The sequence below is a fragment of the Sinohyriopsis cumingii genome, chromosome 3 (genome assembly GCF_028554795.1).
Source record: "Sinohyriopsis cumingii isolate HCF-2022 chromosome 3, ASM2855479v2, whole genome shotgun sequence".
NCBI classification, from domain to species: Eukaryota; Metazoa; Mollusca; class Bivalvia; order Unionida; family Unionidae; genus Sinohyriopsis; species Sinohyriopsis cumingii.
This window is the reverse complement of record NC_142963.1, coordinates 102,045,781-102,068,918: the sequence shown is the minus strand read 5'-3', so window position 1 is coordinate 102,068,918 and position 23,138 is coordinate 102,045,781. Positions and strand designations below refer to the sequence as shown.

The 23,138-nt window shown below is 33.5% G+C and overlaps 2 protein-coding genes across 6 annotated transcripts in view; one reads left to right on the top strand and one right to left on the bottom strand.

Annotated features, from left to right (window-relative positions):
- The window catches only part of LOC149803412 (uncharacterized), a 29,202-nt gene extending 23,896 nt beyond the window's left edge, over positions 1-5,306 (bottom strand). For 2 of the 3 annotated variants that reach the window (XM_089953114.1, XM_089953113.1), the window contains exon 1: positions 5,189-5,306. The gene's annotated coding sequence lies outside the window, so the exon portion shown is untranslated. Of the gene's footprint in view, positions 1-5,059; positions 5,165-5,188 lie in introns of those variants that run through there. The other variant, XM_089953115.1, reaches the window with a different exon arrangement.
- A 5,012-nt stretch (positions 5,307-10,318) lies between these two features.
- LOC149803411 (protein transport protein Sec31A-like) overlaps positions 10,319-23,138 on the top strand; it is a 78,103-nt gene continuing 65,283 nt past the window's right edge. For all 3 annotated transcript variants that reach the window (XM_089953111.1, XM_089953112.1, XM_089953110.1), the window contains exons 1-8: positions 10,319-10,489; positions 13,444-13,571; positions 18,022-18,111; positions 18,900-19,098; positions 20,797-20,892; positions 21,156-21,293; positions 21,958-22,100; positions 22,881-22,992. In XM_089953111.1, the coding sequence (XP_089809237.1) occupies positions 13,459-13,571; positions 18,022-18,111; positions 18,900-19,098; positions 20,797-20,892; positions 21,156-21,293; positions 21,958-22,100; positions 22,881-22,992 (891 nt within the window). In that variant the 5' untranslated portion in view covers positions 10,319-10,489; positions 13,444-13,458. The remainder of the gene's footprint in view (positions 10,490-13,443; positions 13,572-18,021; positions 18,112-18,899; positions 19,099-20,796; positions 20,893-21,155; positions 21,294-21,957; positions 22,101-22,880; positions 22,993-23,138) is intronic.

Below are 23,138 nucleotides of genomic sequence, written 5' to 3'. Positions count from 1 at the left end.
TATACCGTGCTGCACAGTTTTAATGAAATCCAAAACAGTCATGAGATTTGTTTCAATAAATCCTGAATTTGTTAGTTCCACTGACAAATACACTGACAGAATTTGCAACCTGTACCAGTTTGGGATATTGTTTGCAATATTTGCAAAACATCTTTCTTTCTTTCTGGTTCAGTTAATTCAAGTAATGGATAATTGTCTACCCATGTCTGTTTCTTAGTTTTGTCATATTTGATGTGTTTTGCTGTCACAAAGTCTGACTTATTATTCCCTTTGGAGGAATAGTTACCTCAGACTCGGTGGCAACCTTATGTTTTATCCTTCAACTTTCATGTGAATTTTCCATTTCTGAATCTTGCCTATGACCTTCCTTATGAAAATAATTTAATAAACTCATTGCATCCAAATAGAAAAGATCACCTTTTACGACAACTACTCTATTAAAGTATCATTACACGTTGCTGTTTAAATGCAAATATAGACCACTCATTTAGCATATCTGTTTCAATTTAAATGCAATACCACACACTGAAGTTGATAACTGTAAAATGAATTTTAAAAAATGAAAAATTCTCGATTATCATTACTGTTGTTGTACAGTTTAACGCTGTTTTTCAGCACAAGATAGGCTATTATATGGCAGCCAGTATAAATGGTGGAGGACGAACCCCAGAAAAACCCTGAAAAGAACCTCCGACCCATGAGAAGCAACTAGCAAACTTTCTCACATACCCACAGTGGCCAAATGGGAGATTTGAACCCACACAGACAGGTGAGAAGGCAGTTGTTGACCTGACAAGGGCTATTGGACCCCACTTTTCCCATTTCTGGAATGAATACCGCATGACAATCACATGAAAAATCCATTTCTAATGAGCCAAGATGCATCTGATTGGTCACTCAATATTGACGGAACCAGTGTTCCTTTTACACACATCTGTGCATCAGAGATGCATGCCTGAACAATCTGATGCACACTGTTTGTTTCAGTGCATATTTCTGATGAAAAGAATTTTCATGCTGTTATTCGGATTTGTCCAATCTCCAAGACAGAGGACACGGGACAATCTCCAGATGAAAATCATTCACACTCAGAATCACCAGCCAAAAAAGTGAAGTAAGCCGAACAGAGCAAAGTTACTATGGAGAGTAAATTTAAAGAAAAATGGAGAATAGAACATTGAGATGACCCACTTGATGTGTTTGCACGATTGTGAAGACTGCAAAAGTGAATAATCCTTTTGTGACTGGGTCGAATAATTTTCAGAAATCTGCCCTTGTTTACAAGGCATATGGAGAACACATTATTGCCAAAGACATTCTTTTACAACAAAGTAAGCAGGATGATCGCCGAGATTTTTTAATTATTTAGATTAAAAGGGGATTATTGTTTTTGTAATGATTTATGTAATCTGTTGGTTTGTAACTTTGCTGAAATGAGAGCTAGACTTTAAAGTTTACTAGCAACGATAACCATTTAACTCCATGAACTTTTGGCTAAATCTGCTCTGGAAAGAAGAAAAAAAAGGCGGATGAAAGTACAAATTTCATGACAGTGACAAGTAAACTGGCTGTCATTTGGATAAAATGGTTTATTTTAGTTTTGTACTGGCTTATGATGTTTTATGTAATGTGCTGGCTAATAACTGCATGTAGCAAAAAGATGAGAGATCGCTAAAAGTGCAACTGGGAACTTTATCTTTTAATAAAATCCATGATTGGACAATGCATTTGTTTGATTATTGTGCATGTTTATTTATTTTTAATTTTCAGACTTAGAGAGAGGGAGCATATAATGCAAGTTGTAATTTCCTATGCTCAGCTGAAAAAATAGGGGTGATACAAAAACATTTTAGTACATTCATGACCTAATATTTTTTACTTGACCACCAGTACACATTTTTTTTAACCATCAATCTTACACCCCAAGGAAATACATAATTATCCTGGCAACAAGTAGAGATGCAATTTTTCTCATGGATTTACATGCTATCAAACAGCAAAGTTAATATGTAAATAATTTGTATGAACTACTGAAAGGCCTCTTCAAAGTCAATATGTAAATATTTTGTACCAACTACTGAAAGGCCTCTTCATAGTCAATATGTAGGTATTTTGTACCAACTACTGAAAGGCCTCTTCAAAGTCAATATGTAAATATTTTGTACCAACTACTGAAAGGCCTCTTTAACTGATTTAACTCAAGGACCACAACAAATTCTGGTATCTAATATTAATCAATATTTGCAATAATGTTTTGCCGACAAATCCATCTGGAATAAACAGCATTCTTTTATGCAGTCCTGTAATGTAAGACATATCACATGTTATTGATGTTTTCATGCTAGGTCTTACATCCCAAATTACAGTTTTGTGTGGACTCCATTGTTGGCTGACATTAGAAATTTTCAAGAATATATCACACCTGGCAGCACATGCTTAAGCTTTTCCACCAGTTAAAGCCATGTTGATTTAGGCAGACTTTAATTACTCTGATGTCTGTTTTGAATAAATTCAAATTCTCACATAAGCAAATGGACACATTTTCAAGTTCCAATGACCTTTATTGGAATGCGATGCAAACTATGAATGCCTAAATTACTTAAAAGGATGCTGAAATTGTCCGCCATATTTGAATTTTCTAACAGCTGATAACGATTTTAACTTTTCCACAAATGATGTTCCAAAACTAAACTTTATTAATTTTGTACAAATTGGTGTCAGAAGAACACGCTAAAAGGATTTTTTTATAAAAAAATTATATTAATGCTTGCTGTACAGTTAGACAGTATACAATCACAAAATGAACACAAAGCGTAGATTTTCGTCCACTATATATAGGCTCAAGTTGTCAATGCTGTAAATATCTGAACTGACAATTGGTCAACGGTTTTAAAACATGTTCAACCTTATAGTCACTATGTTACTGCATTTGTTTAAATTTTTTAATGGAAGACTGATGAAATAATGATTAAAAAATTGCATCACTATCAGACAAATGCAAAGTTTCGTTATACTTTGACTGTAGCAAAGTAATTACACGCACACTTAAAGTGGGTTCTTAAATTCCCCATGCATTGATAACATTTGATAGGATCAAGAATGTTTTTAAAATACAAAACAAACAAAAAATATAAAGTCTGAAAGTGATAAATTATTGTGCAGGTATATAATATTGAAACGTTAGGTCTAAGTGAAAGATGGCAGCATTTCCTGGTCCATTTTGTAAGAAGCTAAATATAACATCACAGGATTTAGAAGATGAAACCAACCTGAATCCTATTCATGGAATTAGGTCTTGCAACATTGTGTCAATGACAGTTATGAATAAACATTGCAATTTTTGGTTTTCGAAGTTGTTTTACATACATATGAAGTGTTGCTAATGTGATATATTTGTATTAAGTTAAATGTCATAAAAGTTGTCAAGTGTTTATATGCTTTTCATTTATATATAAAAAATACTTTAGTCAGATAACAGATTTAATGACAGCAATCAATTCAGCAGGAAAAATGCAATCAGAATATCAAATTTCATAATATCTCAACAAAAAAGAAAGTTATAACATTTTTTTTATGGAAAGAACATTTTAATTTGGTTCCATGATTGCCACATAATCTGAATACATTTATGAAAGACACAAATTCTAGAAAATTGTAAATATTTTGGAACTTAAAACCTGCATAATGTTTTTTTCTAATAGAGATATTTTAAAAATTTTATCTGTTTTGGAATCCTGTTAAACAGATCGAAATGAAAATAGTGTTTGCAGTTATTTCAGTATTAGAAAAATGTCTGGGGTTGCTAAGAATAATATTCCAACATAATCCGATTTTGGCATTCCCAGCTTTCATTCCTTTCCAGCCAAGACTTGAAAATAGGTCCATTTCTTTTGTAAGAATCTGAATTCACACACACCCCCCATGAACAAAAATATTGGGTGATGTGTCCTACAATGTAGGACTACTCATTTGTCTTTTATATGCATGCCTTACTACAAGAACATGTCTGAAATTAAGCAAATTAAATGTAACTGGAGTATGTTCTCCTAAAGTGAAGCATGTGTAGGCTTGCCTATGTTCTCTTTTTCCCGTCCATGTCCTCCTTTTCAGTCCATAAATCTAGACAGATATACGATACAGATACACCCTCTCTTCGGAGTGTCCTCTTCTTTGAAATTTAGAAATAGTAACCCCAAGCTTGTGCAAAGTGCACCCAATCTAGTCCTACAATGTAAGATTCCTCCCCTGATAAATGCATTTTTGTTACCTAAAAAGACACAAATATCTGGGGAGACATCTTATATTGTAAGACTACACCAAATCCAAACTCTAGTCCGACAACGTAAGACACATCACCCGATATTTTTGTTTTGGAGGGTGATGGGTCTTGCTGCCGAAATAATGGCGCTGTGTAGCTTGTTCTGATGTCAACTAACAGTATAACAAAAGTCAAATTTTCAGAAATATCACACACAACTGGCAATCAATAACATCGCTTTCCTACAAAGTAAAGTTATAATGTTTTTGTCAGACTTTCTGATGTCTTTTCTCTAATAAATTCAAATTCTCATGAATTGTTGGCCTACATTTCAGTTGGCTGGAAAGCAATGGAAGCCGGGAATGCGAAAGTCGGGTTAAGTTGAAATATTATTCTTTAAGGAAATGAATGAAAAATATATTTGCCTATTGGAACTGTAAAGCAACATTTTGTTTCATTCAAGAAACATATCTGCCACATAAACCTACTTTGAACATACTTTGGCATACCTCGACTACTGCCGCATTGCAACAAATTCAAATGTATGTCAGTGGAACATGAAAATGTGTCCATTTGCAAGTGTCATATTTTTCATTCTGCCAGGATAAAGGCAGCACAGTAAGTATATTAATTACACATAAATTAGTGGAGGAGTGTCGATATGTTGCCAAATGTACGAGATATTCCTGAAACTTTGACTACTCGTTCCGATGTCAACGACATCGGAACACGCTATACAAAGCCGTTTTTTGGATAGTAAGACACAGCACTAAAACAAAACCAACACGTGCTTTGTCTTACATGGTAGGATTAATCCAAACTCCAATCTGGGTTGTACAGAGGGACCGACCAGGCCGATACTCAAAACACACAGCAATAATCAACCTTTTAAACCCCTATGTTCAATACAAAGCAGTTAACTTAACATACCCTTTATGTTGTGAATATGAATACTAGATTTTTTTTGGTTAGCGATCTGCTGGCGTTTCTACATTATACCCGTAGATATACACCGTTCTGAAATTTACACGTGCTTCCGCTTTGATGCCGAAATACAAATATGCATGTCGTAGAACTGGCCAATAGGTAAGCTTCATTTTATGTCGATATTAATACAAGTGATTGATATTAATGTTACAAATGATACAATTTAATGATGTATTTATACGATAAAAAGATAAACACAAATCACCCAATTTTACGTTTACGACACTAATCGATTATGTTACAGTAAGAGTGACGTATTCATGAAATGTATCCCGGATGTCTTCTGCACATCCTCGAATATTTTCGCATTAGTAGGTTATGAATGCCATAAAATTAAATTTATGTCAGTTAACCACCAGACCTGTCGTGTACCGCCATATTGCTTTTGAACAACGAACAAAATTGGAGTTTACACAATGTGAAGCCTACAAACATATAAATCTTATAGTCCGAGAATTGTGTTGTTGTACTAATATCAATGTTTACATAGTAATTTCTCACAAATAAAATATTAACTTCTTTTGGTAAATAAAACAAATAGAGACTTGTTTTGTAGTCTTTGAATACTCATTTTTGAGGAGATTAGTGATTTATCATCCAAGAAGATATGTGTTTTATTGTTCCGTCTAATAAAAACAGTAAATAGATATTTTTATTTTTGTTTACAAATTACATTTTTAAAATCCTTAAATAGTAACCACCGTTCCTTGTCGCAATTTGCATATTGTATTTCCATTCCTGGTTTCATTACAATTATAGTATCTGTTATTGTCCTTCATTATCATTTTGGTTATTCTTATTAGTTTGTATGTTCATGTATTTCGCAAGTCTCGGTAGACTATCGTATCCATCATTCATTTAATGTTCGTTCGTTTGCTTGTTCATTATTTTTCTTGGGTCTATTTATTTACTTAAATTCTCATATTTATCTATCTTTTCTAGCATTCATTCATTGTTCGTTCGTTCATTTCCTCTTTCTTTCTTTCAGTCATTGTATTCTTACGTCTACTCTTTTACTCGCCATCTTTTATGCACCTACCTGTATTTGTTTGTCTCTTTCATCATGCATTCCTTTAATTATAAGACCGATTGGTGAAATCAAAAACTAAATCAATCAGATTATTGATGTCAATCTCAATAATAATTAATTAGAAGAAAACAAAATCATCAGAAAAAACTGTAAGGCGCTTATTTAGAATTAAATTGATACACAACCGTGGAGGAGGAAATCCTGAATATTTAAATTTCATCTTGCGAAAAATTATGCGAGATCAAAAATGTGTCCTCCATTTTTTTTTAAGACATTAAAACGATTGTATGCGTAAATATGAGCATGAAACGGTAAATCAGCCAAGAAATTGTATGCATTATAAAAGATTAAAGAATGTTGATAAATATATATGCAGAGGGTTACCTCATTATATTCCTCTGGAGGTTTATGTGATTGCTCTTTCCTTAGAAGTAATATTGAGGCAGTATATATGAAGGTGCATTGCTTCCAAGAGATTTTGTTGTTGGGGGTGTGTGTGCTTTTTGTAACTTCTGTTTCAGAAATAATTTACTATTAGTTCATGATGAAAATTTGCTTTTTCTTCAATGACCAAAATATTAAAGAAACAAAATTTTGAAGATAAACGTTGGTTCGCCACTCATCTCAGTGCACATTCAATACCTTGATTTTATCCCAATGTTCACAATTTGTATACCATTTAGTAGCTAATAGGTAATAAAAACCGCAATACGGTTTTCTGTACCGCGATGTTTACACGGTCTTGATTTCTGCCTACAAATCTGTACAATTTTTCCAATTCAAGAACCACATTTTATGTTTCCCCTAGATTCACGCTTAGCACGAGATTGTACGAGAATGTAAAACGCATTGCACAGTACCATTGTTTGGGCAGTTTAATTTGGGGGTGGGGTGGCAAGTCAAGACCAGTGGATATTTATTTTTTTTCAGTTAAAAGTAATCCAAGGAGTTTCACACGGTGCTCAAGGCGTAATTTTTATTTCGGTCTTCTATGTTGAAAATAGATAATTCCGAGTGATGTTGCCAGGAACAACGGCTTGGTTTGTTTGGCTGCCGACTAGTCCGTCAGTATCTTGCGTTCACTTTGCACAAATGATAATAAATTATTTGGATCTTTATAGATGTGATATATGGTGCCGTAAGTAGTGTAAATATACAGTGTTGATTGTTTTGTAAAGCAGAAAATATCGTTTATAAAATATTAAATACAAAAGGTCCTAGTACTGAGCTTTGCGATACTCCTTTGGAGGTTATATCACAGTTGCTATATGAGGATCCCAACTTAACGCGATATTTTAGGTTATACAAAAGTTTTCAATTAGCTTGATCGGATTCTGACCAATGCTATAGGCTTTCATACTTTTTTATTTATTTTTTGATGATCAAGCTATGCAAAGGACTGTCGAATGCCTTGAACAGACTCTTTAGTAATGTATTCATGCTTTGTTCATATATTATTCATATCTGACTCATTTTCCATTACGTCCCTCCAACCCTCCATCAAATATTGTAGAATGGTTTGACGTCCATTCGTTTTTATTCCTTCAAATTTTTCAGTTAGAAATGTATGAACAATACTATATAAATGCAATTGTACCTAATTACATAGAAGCCTTTCAAAAATGTTGGAAGTGCAAAGGGAAATACTGACTGGTCTTTAGTTGCCCTTATTCACAGGGTCATAATTTGTTAAAATTTGGATTACTTACGATTCTTCATTACGATATTTAATTATCAATGCAAATATTCAAGATTATGAACATAAAACTGGTGCTAATAACTTTGAGAATTTTATTTGTTACGTTGTCAATGTCTATATATTTCTTTATATCAAGCTCTGTCAAATTTTGACAACTAGTTCTAGCACCACAGGTTTCAGTTTGAGTGTTAGATACTTTTCAGGTTGTTGTATTTTTAGGTATGCTAAGGTGATTAGTACTGTCATCTAAGATTCAATTTGACCCATGGTATTTTGCAATATTAATATTGCATGTTCTTATTTAAAATTTAAGACATTGGTTTGATCAGTGTTATGAATATTTGATTTAATTATATCTGATTTAATATTTATTTATTTCAATTTAATTGTTTGACAGGTTTAATTTTTGTAGTTTTCATTGCATGATATTGTAATGTAAATTTATTCACTAGAGATGATACTATTTTTAGAAAATAGTTTGACTTTGACTGTTAGTTTATAAACACCAAGTGTTGATCTAAATCCTGACCTTGTTTCGGAATTTTGCAACCCTCGTAAACAAGTTCTATTTTATTTTAAAATGATTGGATGTTTCCAAGGCCATGATTGGACTTTGTCTCTAATATTTCTTGTTTCTACACGGAACTGTAGACATCAACACTGCAGATTGCAGCATACGTCATCGTCTTCCATCTTGGATTCTTCGTCGGGATTCGAACATGAAATCAGTCGAACATTTTTTTATTAGGACTACTAAAATTTTATTCTCGGATTTTTTGAGGATTCTTTTCGGATTTGATTCTATAAAACCGTAAGTTCATTTTTTCCTTCATATTTACAGAATATTTCCAGAGATATAAATTATTGTAGTTTTCAGAGCTTGTTGTTTTCACTCTTTCTTGTTTTACTGTTTTTTTGAGCCAAATCAAGTGACATAAGATCAGTAATCGAGAATTACCCTCAATCAGAATGATGTTACAGTCTGCATTTTTATATCTGGTTAATATAAAAGGTTTAATGGTAAAAAGTCCTTAGATTTTGGACCACCATTAATTGCACCTTTAAAAGAAATAAAGTCAGGATATGTTGTCCTTTTTGCCCTCTATGTTTAGAGACTGGTTCACGGATTAAAATTACAAGAGCATGCTTTTCTTGAAACAAAATGACGGATTGCAACTATGGTGGCTGTGGCCGTTACAGAAACGAAAGGATGATATTGGGTGTATGTCAACCACAAAAGACCATCATAACAATACGGTTGGGGGTGGGGTGAATTATCGGAATAGGATTGTAGTTTCCGATAAGGTGCCGACTGATGCATATCGTGGATGATTCAGACCTAATTATAGACTTACTAAAAGTCAGGCTGATCATTATATTATATATGTATGCTTCATTAGTTCGCCCTTAATTAATTTAATTGCAAGCAATTACATCGAGACCATTTATTTACAAAACCTGCCTTATCAATCTGCTATAAATTAAATACTTTTGTTGTTGTTCTCCAACTTGAAATAGCTTTGCATTCTTTGGTTACATGGGAGTTCTGTTATATTATATTATATTATATTATATTATATTATATTATATTATATTATATTATATTATATTATATTATATCGCACTGCATTGCATTAAATTACATTATATGCGTGATGTTATAATAAATCTCTATTGAAAAATTAAGCTTTTAATGGATTTGATATGTGCTTAAATGAAATATTTAAGGTCATTATACTTTTCTATATTTACAAAGGTTAGAATGAATATAACAAAAATTGGTTTACTGTTTCGAGATTTTTCTAACAAGATAAAATTCATCGACAACTGCAAAGTACGTGGTATTACTTCTCATTAATGACTACTTACATAATATATATTGCCTATATATAGTGAAATAAAGTCGACTTTTTCGATATTTGCAGAACAGTGAATATGCTACGTTGAAAACATTTCACTATTATGTTGGCAATGCAAGAAAAGCATTCTAACATTATTTTATTTGATCTTATTACAGAAAAACGCATTATCTCACGCAAATCCGGTTTTTGTTTTCATAAATGCAGGTTTGAACTGCTCAAAGAACTGGGGAAATAATAAGAAATGTTATATTTGAAAAACTGTAAGTGCCATATCTATATCTTAGACGAAACTTAAAAATATTTCACATGGTCTGAATCAGCGTGTAATATAGCATAGCTTTTGGTCTGAATCAGTTCGTAATTTTATCCAATTAAGACTAGTCAGAATCAGTCACGGACTAAGTCTATATATACCTAAATATATTCTAACACCGTTTGCAGACGATATGAGATTGGTTTACGGCATCAAAAGCATTCTGGGATATGTAGTTTTGCCACGTTTGGTTTTGCAAACGACGTGTAAAACAAAGCGTAAAGCCTGTAAAGTTGGAAAACTAAGACCTATTATATAAAACATTGTAAACAGGAAAGATAATTAATAACTTTTATTGCGTTTTCTCGAAGAAAAGCGTCTTACTGCAGCAGGATTCAAGGTTGGTTTACAGTGACAGTTCAGGCTGTTACTTACCGGTGTTTTGACGTTTCGGTTATTCACTGTCTGTTTAGTGTAATGTTTTAGTCTTACTAATGGCAGATTGTACTGTTACATAATTACATACGATCTTGATATCTGTCATATCTGTCCATCATGCCAATGCATGCTACCTAGCTAGGATGTATAGTATTTGCACACTTTCCTGTTTGTTTGTACCCCTCTACCAACTTCAACAACTAAAAGCATCATGGATATAAAAAAATTAATTTTTTTTAGTCATTTCAAGATTTATAATCTATAACCTGACTAAAGGGTATGAAACACTGTCGCCTTCTTGGCGTTACAACACAATGTAAACGATCAGACATACTGCTCACTGTCCATTTCTGGTTTGTAGAATTGTCCATTTCAGTAAAAACTGTCATCTGCGCCTAATATTTGCACTGTCCTGTTATAATATTTCTAACAGAGATTGAACAAATCATTTGGAACTCTTGTATATGTTTTTACAGAGATGTAACTCCAGAATTTACGAAATTATTGAGATTACCAAATAGAGTGAATTACATCAATACTTTTGCTTGAAAAAATAGACTCACCCAAGCAAATATAGTGACCATTTTGCTGAGGAATCTTTGCTTTGATTTAAATGCCTACAAGTTGGCAGTGTTTGGGACCCCCTGGCAAGAATCAGGCCAGAACTTATAAATCAATTAATGAAATGACTAAGTTTTGTGCATTTTTTATATCAACAGTGCCTTTTGTTCTTAAAATTGATTGGGTGGTACAAATAAATATAATGTTGTTAGAATACTGTTATAGTCTTGATGTAGTTGAGTGTACGAAGTGATTCAATAACTTTGAGTGAAGCAGATTGTCAAAGACAAAATGATGATGACTTGAGGAAAAATGTACAGCTGATATAATTTGATGTTTTGTTATTTGGAAGGTAGACATATGAATCTATGATAAAGTTATTAAGCCTACATAATGTAAAATATAATTGTATGTTTACATTAACCATACATTGTTCATCATCACAGATAATACAAGATTCTTGCAGTAATTCATGCCAGTTAAGACTTGCTTTACTATGTTTGGTTATTCTGTGATGCATTATTTAATGCTTGCCATATTTACTATAATCCATTTTCATTTTCAAAGAAGGCTACAATATTTTTATATGGCGTACAGAAAAATTGGACTGAAAATGAAAGTAACTAAATGACTAATATGGTGATCCAATGGAAAATTTTGTATGAAGACTATAAATGCTATATACAATGTAATTTATAAATACTGGTATTAAATAAGAAAACTAATTGATTTGTTTAAGGATATGTATGCAATAATTTCAAACTTTCTGACAATATGGTCCATTGTTACATAAAGAACATTTTAATACCCTGTCCACGAAATAGTGGTACTAATATTAGTAATATATGATACCTTGTTTATAGCGCCATAAGTATTCTAACAGGCCTGGACTATTACGAGATACTGACCTTGGTGTTAACATACTTCAAGGATAATTGCATAATAAAGAGATATGTGAATTATTTACAATGGTCATCTTGATTCCCTAAAAGTTATAAATGAATGAATGAATGAATATAGTATCTTGCAGGGCTCAAATTTAATGTACTGATATTTGATTAATGCTTGTTTAGATTTCAGGCTTTTGCATCTTTTTGTACTGCTTAATTTGTTAATGATGTACAGTAAATATTTAGCCAAATATAAAATGAAGCTTGTTCTGGCATTTATTCCTTTGCTATGAGACGTGCTGATGAGATTTGGGGCTCTTGAATCTTTTTGCAACTGCTTAATACATTATTGATATAAACATCAAGAAGTGAAACAAAATGAAGTTTGACATTTATTCCTTTACCATGAAATATGCTGTTCATCATTTAGCCTAAGAATTTGTCCATACTCAATACCACGGTGGAATATGGCACAGTGAATAATATATTTTGGACGAGAAATCAGGACATCTCTTTTATGACAAAGAATTTCATTGACAATTATAAAAATGTTTATTAGACATCTTCATCTGGTAGGAATGCTGATTGTCCATTAACCGAAGCTTGTATGTAAATATAAATCCAAGTTGTAAAGAAGAAGAAAAAAATGATGATAATGATTACAATTTGAGCAGATAGAAAAGTATTGTGGTTCCCACATAGTCTGAGGTTCAAGGATTACAGTAGAGGTAATATCGTTGACTTAGGAAAAGTTTTTATCATGTTTATTGTTTTCTCAACTGTTGAAAAAAAATGCAGGTAGTAAAAAGAGCTAATTTCTAACCTTGGTCTGTGAGAATATATTGTAAAAATGCAAGCAACACTTTTGCATAGGTAAGAAATGACTTTTTGAATGATTTTACCTTGAGGGAAAAGATTTGTTTTTACTGACTGAAATAAAATAAAGCATGGCTCTCCAACTTCATTTCTGTTTGCAACTTTAATTGAGCAATATGTGAAGATTTTTGCAGCATACAGAAAATGAAGCTAGACAAGTGGATACATACATACAGATTATGAGTAAATGCACAGTTATTACATGTGCCAAGCCTAGAATAGCACCTGCAGCTGACTGCTTGTGATTATTCTTTATGCTTGTTGTTTTAGTTGTTGGCATTGTTTGAGATGCCGTTTACATCAATTTGCATCTATTGACATAATATTTGTCTTGGCACTAGTGATTGTGCAGAATCATGGATTTGACTTTCTTGCATTGGACAGGAAATTGTTCAGAATTATGGAATTTACTACCTTGCATTGGACAGGAAATTGTTCAGAATTATGGAATTTATAACCTTAAAGTGGACAGGCATCCGGTCATAAAGCATGTTGTGTTCACATGTGTTTGAATAGTTTAATAGCTGAAAATTGAGCAAGCATAAACTGAATATTGGAGCACGATTTTATTTTCTGTTTCCTCTTTCAGCTGTTGACAATCAAAATGAGGGTGAAAGAGCTTGATCTGACGGCTAACATAGCCTGGTCACCAGCCAGCCAGCATCCCATCTATATGGTGACCGGTACAGCAGCACAGCAGCTAGATGCTACATTTAGGTACATAATTATAAAGTTTTATATTTTATAAGTATCCTTCATGAAATTTCAAATCTACATGGACATTTCAGGTTTTTTTGCATTCCCCATTCCTACTCACCACAAAAGATTCTTCTTCCAGGCTTTCTGTTTTATACCCACTTTATTTAAAGAAAAATGTTCTTTCTCTTATGCTGAATAGAACTTGTATTCAGTCTTCCTGAGATTTTCCAAACAACATCCAGGCATTTTGATGATTTTGATAGAAGCACACAAATCAGCTGTTTATTATGTGTATTCATTACACAAAAAATTATTTCAACCCCGCTGAAGGTTTCAACAGGTGGTGGCAGCAAACATTACAGTTATCCTGATGTTAACAATTTTGCGCTATGGTGAATCCACTCAAAATTCAGTTTACGGAAAGTATTGGCCTTATTTTGTTGGCATGGGTGTCTGTTTCGATTTCCCTTCCACTTCACAACTGCCAGCTTTGGATCAAAGATTTTTATATTAAAACTAAAAAGATTTATTTTCGTAAGTTTATTAAGCGTGTTAGCACTCAACCTGCTCTGCTGTTTCATTCTGAGAAATATTTGGCATGAAAATTCTCACCCACAATCCGTGCTTGACACTCTCAAATAGGCCATTAAAAGTCACATTATGCAGTCATTTTGAAAATCATATTGTCATTACTCTTCCTGAATGGATGGTCATATCAACATGGAGTTTTCACTAAAAGACTTCTTATGATCTCAAATTGTCCATCTCAACTGAATATCATTTTATATCTACTGATCCAGAATGAAAAGTAAAATTTACATTGGGTTTTCACCAGAAGACTTTTTAAAATGTCTAGTAGGTCTTAAATGGAAATGGTGCCCCTTGCACATACAGTATGTCTGTGACAGTGGCCTTCTTGAAAATCTTTTTATTTCTTCTCCTTCTCAATGGATCATTGTATCAACATGGGATTTGTACAGTGTTTCCATTACCATTATTTGTCAGACCTCTACATTTGTAATTTGACCCCCATTTCTGACACCAAGGGGATTTTGACTCTCAGTCTTGCACTTGTAGGGGAAACACTGGTTTTTACTGAAAGACTTCTTCTGATGTCTACTTCCTAAATAAAAAGGTTCTGCTTAGTCATCCAATAAGTTGCCACAGAGGCCATCTTCAAAATCTTACTGCTGCTTCTCTGGAATGATTAGTTGTGTGAGCTTAAGGTTTTCACTGAGAGACTTCTTGTGCTGTTGATCAAAAATGTAAATGTAATCAATTTGACCAACAATAAAGCTGCCACAGTGGCCATATTAAAACTCCAGCTGCTCCTCCTACATGGCTGGATTTGACAGTATTATGTATTTACCTAAAGACTTGTATTAACTTGGTAATAAATGGAAATGGTGCTAATCTGATACGACCACCACAGGATTTTCACCAGACGATTTAAGTTGTCTTGGTAGTCTGAAATTAAGATGTGGTTGATCTAATGTCCACTATGTTGGCCATGCCAAAAAAATCTTGTTATTGCTACTCTTCTGGAAAGTCATTTCGGCATGAGCTTTTTTTCATTGGAACACTTCTTGTGAACCATATAAAATTCTCTACTCCCCTAGGCCATCTTCAAAATCTTACTACTGCTAATCTGGAATGATTAGTTGTGTGAGCTTGAGGTTTTGACTGAGAGACTTCAGACAAATTACAAATGTAGAGGTCTGACAAACAAATAATGGTAATGGAAACACTGTACAAATCCCATGTTGATACAATGATCCATTGAGAAGGAGAAGAAATAAAAAGATTTTCAAGAAGGCCAGTGTGACATGAATATTTTCATTGAAAGACTTCTAATGATGTCTGCTTGTTCTAAATGAAAATGGTGCCAATATGACACCACAGCAGCTAATTTGAAAATATTATTGCTGGAGAATATCAGAGATACATTCATCATGCATCAGTTAAAGGTCCTATCTTGAATAGCTGGAAATTCTCTCCAGCCAGTTGAGCTTCAGTCCATTCAAGGGACTTGTTTTCTGAGTGGCCCACTTTCTGACCAGGTAGGTGCTTTTGCACCCCACTTTTTCCATTTTTGGAATAAACACTGTTCGACTTTAAATTGTCCACCTTGCTCACCAGTTATTTTGTACTTTTGAGAGAGTGACGTAGGTAAGGTGAAGTTGTTTGCATTTGTAACATGCACAATAGAGATAATGTTGGCATACCTCTATGTTACTTTTATGTAATGTGGCTGACATTTCTTTGGATACTGTACTTGTGGAAATTGTACATGATCTAAGCACATGGTACAACAAAATGGATGAGCCCCTGTGCTTGACAAATTAACCAGAATTAATCAAAAGTACACTAACTTTAGCAGTTATTAAAATAGGGAAAACAAACTTTGCTGAAGTAGACAATAAGATTTACTGAAAGTGCAATGAACCAATTACAAAATGTCTGAAAAGTAAAAATAGTTATCAGCTCTTTTTTCTACAATTTACCTCTGAAATCCAGGAAGTGAAAATGACCATGCGGAGCTAGCAGTCTTTTTATACGAGCACATTTTAAGTGAGCCCAAGCTGTATACTCTAGAACCTAAATTACACCCATCAATCATATATCAAAATAAAGGGAATTAAAAGTTCTTTTAACAGCACCTAAGATATACAAAGTCTTTATTATATAGCCAGTATAACCAGTGAAGAAATCCTGGGAAATTCTTTTTCCTTAAAATTCTAACCCTATGCAAAATACGAAATTGTTGAGCACCACCATAACAATAAATTCTGTTTTTGGCATCATTTCAGACAAAAGTAATGTCACAGATATGTGCAAATAAAAATTAATGATGCAGAAAATAATAGGAAGTAAAGGTCAATGAAGCAGACAGAGCACCAGTCATTGTGGTTGTTTGGTAGTAAAACATACTTAGTGAAATAGTCACTAATTAGTCCAAAACCAATTAATAACATTATGAAAGACTAAGCACTGTTTTTTGGCTTTGTTATCATTGGTAGCAATAACCATCAGGAATAAGAGAAAGGGAGGCAGTCAAGATGGAAATTGCAAATGAAGTTGAGCAGTTTTAACATAAAAAATTTGAACCATTTCATATGACAAAACATTGAATGTGATGTTTTACGTGTTGCTTCACAATCAGGAGAGAACAGTCCAAGTGTTGCAAATGTTTGAAAGTCAACCCTTGTTAACCATTCAATAAGTAATGAGCATATACAATCCTCACACACTTAGATGGTGGCATAGAAATCAACTCATTTTACTGTGGTAAAATTTCAGAAGAGGCAGGTGCTATGATGCAGCAATCAAATTACATGATTGCTTGAATCATGCAAAATTTGTATGATTTTGCACATATGAAAATGTACTCTGTGCAGTATAAAATTTTTATTTAACTATTCATCCTTAAAGTACTCATCGCAACATGAATCATGCCAGTTGAAGTATCATGGTGGTTTTCATAACATCTCTCTTTTTTCAGAAAGTCTACTGTTTATACATCTGGATTCTTCAGCTTGACATAAATGATTGTTCAGCTAAATTTGATTGGCAAATTGGGCCCTGGAAGAGTATTCTGTAGTATTTGTTTTACTTTGCATCCAGGTAGATTTATAATCGTGTTTAAAATACAGGCTCCTAGAAAAACCAAGGGGGTTCTCAGTACAGAACAATATTTATATAACAATAAAGAACAGAATATGCTCAAAAACAATAAACAGATAACTGGTGCAGACAGCTTTCAAATATTTTGATTTAAATAGTACTCAGAATGGAGCAGGAAGAAAGGAAGACTGTTAGGTAAATATTTAACTGGGACCATTTCCTCCTCCATTCATTTTTTTTTCTACTCTTATTTTCGTGACAAGGTAGGAACTCCCTGCTTTACATCAAAATCTGGCAACCTTTCTGCAGATGAAGCAGCAACAATGGTATTTCAAAATGCCAATCAATATTGTACTTTTTCCACATTGTGTTCTAAACCACTTATCTGCCTATAGAATTGGGCACTCAAAGTTCAACATTCTAGAGAAAAAACACATCACATGAGTCAGATTTTTTTATACAGGCAGTGATGAATAGTTAATCAAAAATTGAAGTACCATTGTATATACTATAAATACATAAACATAATAGTTGTACTTTTTAGTGTTGATTCTTGTATTTTGTATTTTTCCCCAACTTATTGTTTTTCATTTATGCAAGAAACATCAAAACTCATGTGGATGCAGTGATCTAAAGGTCAAGCTTTTCATGTCAAAATATACTGCATACTTAATTACAGATTTGTTTGGTCTGTAAGATAGACATAACTGAACAATCGCTGAAAAGGTTTAACTGATTCAACTTACACCACCACCCCAAGCAGCTCAAGTGTCTGACATATACAGTATTAGTACCAGTGAGTACCTGCTTGTGTAGAGTAATTATTTATTTGTCACATTTTCAGTACCTCTGCTGCACTAGAGATGCACAGCCTGAATCTCGCAGATACGTCATTAGAAATGCCTCTTGTTGCCAGTATCCCTTCAGATTACAGGTGGGTCACCATTTTGTTGTTTAATTCCCTATGAGGAGTCACAGACTTTTGACACTTTGTTAAAGATTTATGTCAGAGTTCCCAGTTCTTGACAAGTATTGTATATATAAGGTTTTGAACTCTTGAATGGCCCTCAGGGTTAGATATCTGTGAAAACTCTGTACCACTAATATAATATTTAATGTTAGTGTATCAGAGATATATTGTAGTAGCTCATATTATTCTCTATATCTTGTGCCTAATGAGGAGCAAATTTCACACTTTGATTCAGTTTTTAAAATAAAATTGTTGTGTCTGTTACAATCTGATTAAAATCCTATTTCCATTGTCCTATGTGAAGATCTAACAGCAATCTCGTTGGGGTCATGTTCTGGTGGCATATGTTATTACCATAATTACTAATTTTATCAGCCAATCAGATGAAGCCGTATATCTTTAAATTTGGGAGACTGAACAGTATAGCTGAAGAACATCAGTGTGTGCCTATCGATTCAATTCACTTTTAAATTTCTGAAAGCTGCATTTCCATAAAGGTCACCAGAACATGACCTATAAGCAGTCACTGTCAGTTCTTCACCCAAGACAGTGGAGATCTGATTTTGATCATATTGGTATCTGTTATTTTCATATCTGTCAGGCAATCAAATAGATTTAACTTTAAATGATAAAAACTTTTGTCTAAACCAAGTTACGTTGGTAATCATGTGTTTTTTACTTTTACTAAGGGATGGTAAAATAATTTAGGATTTAAAAAAAGGCTGATGCAGTTTTGGTCTCCTTTTGTAAAGGTTTCACAAGTTATTATGGGGATCTTTTGGTAATAACACCAAAGACCTATCTGCTGGCTTGATAGTGGCAGGAGCTGACAATGGCAACCTGCTGGCATACAATGCTGCCAAAATCATTAAGAACGACACTGACTGTCTGATTTTTGAGAAGGATCGACATGGAGGAGCTGTTAAAGCCCTGGATTTTAACCCATTTCAGGTTTGTCAATCATATTTGTCTTGAGTATGTAAATAATAATAATTCACGTGCATCAGTACACTTTTTGTATTTTTTTCTTCTTTTCTTTTCTTATGCAGTTGTATGATCACTTGTGAAATGTGATGGCTGGATCCATAGCTACTGGCTTTGAACTCCTTTGATTATACTCAAGTTTTTCTTTCCATTGAGTTTTATATCCCTGATAACTAATTTGTTGTAGCAGGTAAATCCAGAGCTTTCCTTTTATTTTATATAATATGCAGTTACAGCATACACCCAACTACACTGCAATATCCAGTCATTACAGATGCTGTTTTGTCGGAGCTGCAGGTATAGTGGGGTAGAGGGCATTGATTGACTTATGACCCATTCATTTACCATCTGCAAAGACTGCTTGGGAAACAAAATGCAATATATAGAAGTTACATGTGCATTAATTGATCAGTTAGGCATGTGAGATTGAGTGTAATTTACACCTAGTGGGTGTAGTAAAGTCAGTGCCAGAAGGGTAATAATGTCGGTTCTTTTTTTATGTACTGCATGCATACAGTGTTCTTCCCTGGAATTTTTAATAGCATCAGGGTAAGCAGTAGTAGCATTACACAAGTAAATCTGTTTACATGGTGTTTTTGATTCTTCTAATTCACATCATGTTCATTTAAGGCAAAGTTTTGTAAGGTCTTTGAAATTTAATTTACTTGTTAAAATTTTATTCCTCAGCAATTTATTAACTTTAATATTGAAAAGACTCCTGTACAGTCTGAAAGCAACATAGATAGTTATTAATAGATTTGAAAAAATACAAACTGACCTGATTCCTAGTTAAATGTGTAAAGACTAATTATGAAGACATTGCCAATAGAGTATGGGGGTAGTAACTTCTGCTCAGGAGAGGAAATTTTACAATTAGTGTTATGATTTTGTTTATCTGGACCTTTTTTTACTGCATGGGAAAAATTTGTATCAGAACTGGAATTGGCAGGCAGCTGATACGATCATGGGGCTCATCAAGTATTGGGTAATTTATGTTTTTAACTTGCCTTTATGGTGTGGACAGGAGTTATTGTACAACCCACTATTAATCATGTGCATATGTGATATCATATACATCTGTACAACCTCAGTGCATTTCAACCATTCTTTCTTCATTGTTCCTAGGTATGTTTGGAATGGAATGGCTCAAGGAGCTATTTTTTTATAAATGTACATTATTTTGTACATTCTTGTTTTAGTTCTTGCATTTAGCTCCTGTTATTTTTATACTCTGTATATATACTGTTAAATACTATTCTATGTAGAATCATGACATTTGGTGAAGGGTACATTTTGTTGAGTACTAAACTCGTATTACAGAAGTAAGTAGAATTTATTAATTGTGATAAATTGATGACTATTCAACAGCATGTATGCTGTCACATGTTGAAATAAATAAATACAGTTACAAGACCACTTCCTATAATTTGAGGACCCACCATACTAAGTCCAGGACTTGCCAATAACCATGACCACTGGGTCTGGGCCTTATCTTCAGTCCCAGCATTCACCAATATTTCTCATGCAAATTGTTTATTGGAAAGTACCAGGCTGATTAATTAAACATGTATTTAGAAATTATACAAGGATGTGTAAATGCTGCTTCTTCATTAGAAAAGTCTTGGATATTACACATAATAATTTTGTTATATATAACCATTGCAGGCCAATCTTCTTGCCTCTGGTGGGGCAGAATCAGAGATTTTTATTTGGGATCTGAGCAATCCAGAGACACCTATGACTCCAGGAGCAAAATCTCAGGTACCCATATTTTTGTAATGTATCATAAATTCCTTGGTAACAAAAACGTATCAGCAGTCTGACACCTGTTGCATAGATTTTTTTAACGTGCTTTATGTGTGATGGGTAATATTTATAGATTAGTTCCATTTATATGGAATATTTTTATTACGGAAAACATATTTATACATTTATTTTATTTGTCTGAGAAAAGTGTTTATTTTGTAATGTCTGTAAATTGGATAAATATCTTTGGAAGAATATATTGTGTGTTGTATTTTTAGCCTCCAGAGGAAGTGGCTTGTGTAGCATGGAATAAACAGGTGCAGCACATCTTGGGCTCTACTTTCTCCACTCGCTGTGTGGTCTGGGATCTGAGGAAAAATGAACCTATCATCAAAGTCAGTGACAGCATGTCAAGGGTGAGATTTGACAAAACTTGTGTCATCTTGGCTAAATCTTGTATGTTGGAAACTGAAAGTTCCTGAAGCAGTGACTTATCGTGCATGATGAAATTATGGGTTAGCAAAGAAACAAGTTGAAATAACATTCAGCTTAATGTAACTTCATCGAGTATTCAAACAATGATCAGTGTATGGAAATTGTAAACAAATATGATATATAATCTCCTTTCCTGACTTGACGGGAGACAGATTCAGATGTGAGGTTCAAAAGTATCTAAAACATGACACATTTCTGAAGTACTTCTGACCTGTAACAAGTCAGCATATGCATATAATTTATCGTATATTAATATCTAGGTGCTGTGCCATTTAAACGTACATGGTACTCTGTTTACTCAAGGAGTTCATGTGAAAATGACGTAAATTGTTAATTGCACCTATAGGTGACTACTCCTTATTAAAAATACCTTTCTTTAGTCCCAACTTTATTTTACTGGTAACAGCCCTAACAAAAGACACAAGTGCCATGGGCAAACAGTTGGTTTAAGCAGACAAAATGCTCATACAGAGTTATCACAAGGTTTTGAATGTCGCTGGTTTACATTAGCAGTGTTGTGCTTGAATATTTGATATGTCTGGATTTTGGGAAGAATGTAATGACATTCTGCTTTATTTTGTCTAGATAAAGTGCAAGCAGGTGGCCTGGCACCCAGAAGTGGCAACCCAGATGTGTATATCATCAGAGGATGATCACACACCTGTCATCCAGTTATGGGATTTGAGATATGCCACATCACCTGTGAAAGTACTAGAAAATCATCAGAGGTAAGTTTCTCTTTGCTTCTGTTGCACTATATCACATCAGAACAATTAAAGTTTAAATATGGAATCATGGATGAACATCCATTAATTCTAATGCAAATAATAAGAGCAGTATTGTCACATCGAAAAAGATGCCGATTTTAAACAATATTACACAGAAGAGACACTACAAGTATTGGCACTAAGAGCTAGTTAGTTGGTTGAATTCACTGCTGTGGTGTCAAACCCCTGTTAATGGTAAGTGAGGCATTGCAGTAACTATTCTAGTCTGGCATCAGTGTTGGTGTCAACAGTTAAGGTATTAGTGCAATTAATTTTATTTGCTTGTATTTCTAAAATCTCTTGATAGATCATCATATACTTGGTATTAATCATTTTCAGTCTAAGACCATCCATTCTGCAACATGCTCATTACATGCTGTACAATTCTGCTTTGTACATGGGCTGGACACTCTGGCATGGGTCTTGTCTATTTTCTGTAATTATTTTTGTTAAAAATCTAAATGTATGTCAGATTATTGTTTATTTCTAGGTTCTTCCAAATATTTTCAAATTTGAAATCTTTCTGAAAAAGCTGTGGGTAATAATATGCCTGAAATGTTTCATGTTGTTTTGAAGGTTTAGTATATTAAAATGATAATCAATAAATTGGAGGTAGCTTTGTATTATTCTGTGATAAATCTATTTTTCTTTATCCAATCCATGTTCTGTAATTTGTTATTGAAGTTAATTCATGCCTAATTTCTTGATGATTGGTTAAGATTTGCTCTATCATTTAAACAGGGGTGTACTAAGTATAGCATGGTGCCAGCAGGATCCAGATCTGCTCCTAAGCTGTGGGAAAGACAACAGAATTCTATGTTGGAACATCAGTAGTGCTGCCCCCAATGGGGAGGTAATGATGCATATTCAGAGCTAAAAAATTTAGTCATCTCCCATAAATAAGATTCAGCAAAATTACATTGCCTTACTTTGACATTCATACGACATCAGGGTACCTTGTACATGTATGTGGGAACTTTTCAAGTGATCAGTAAAAAA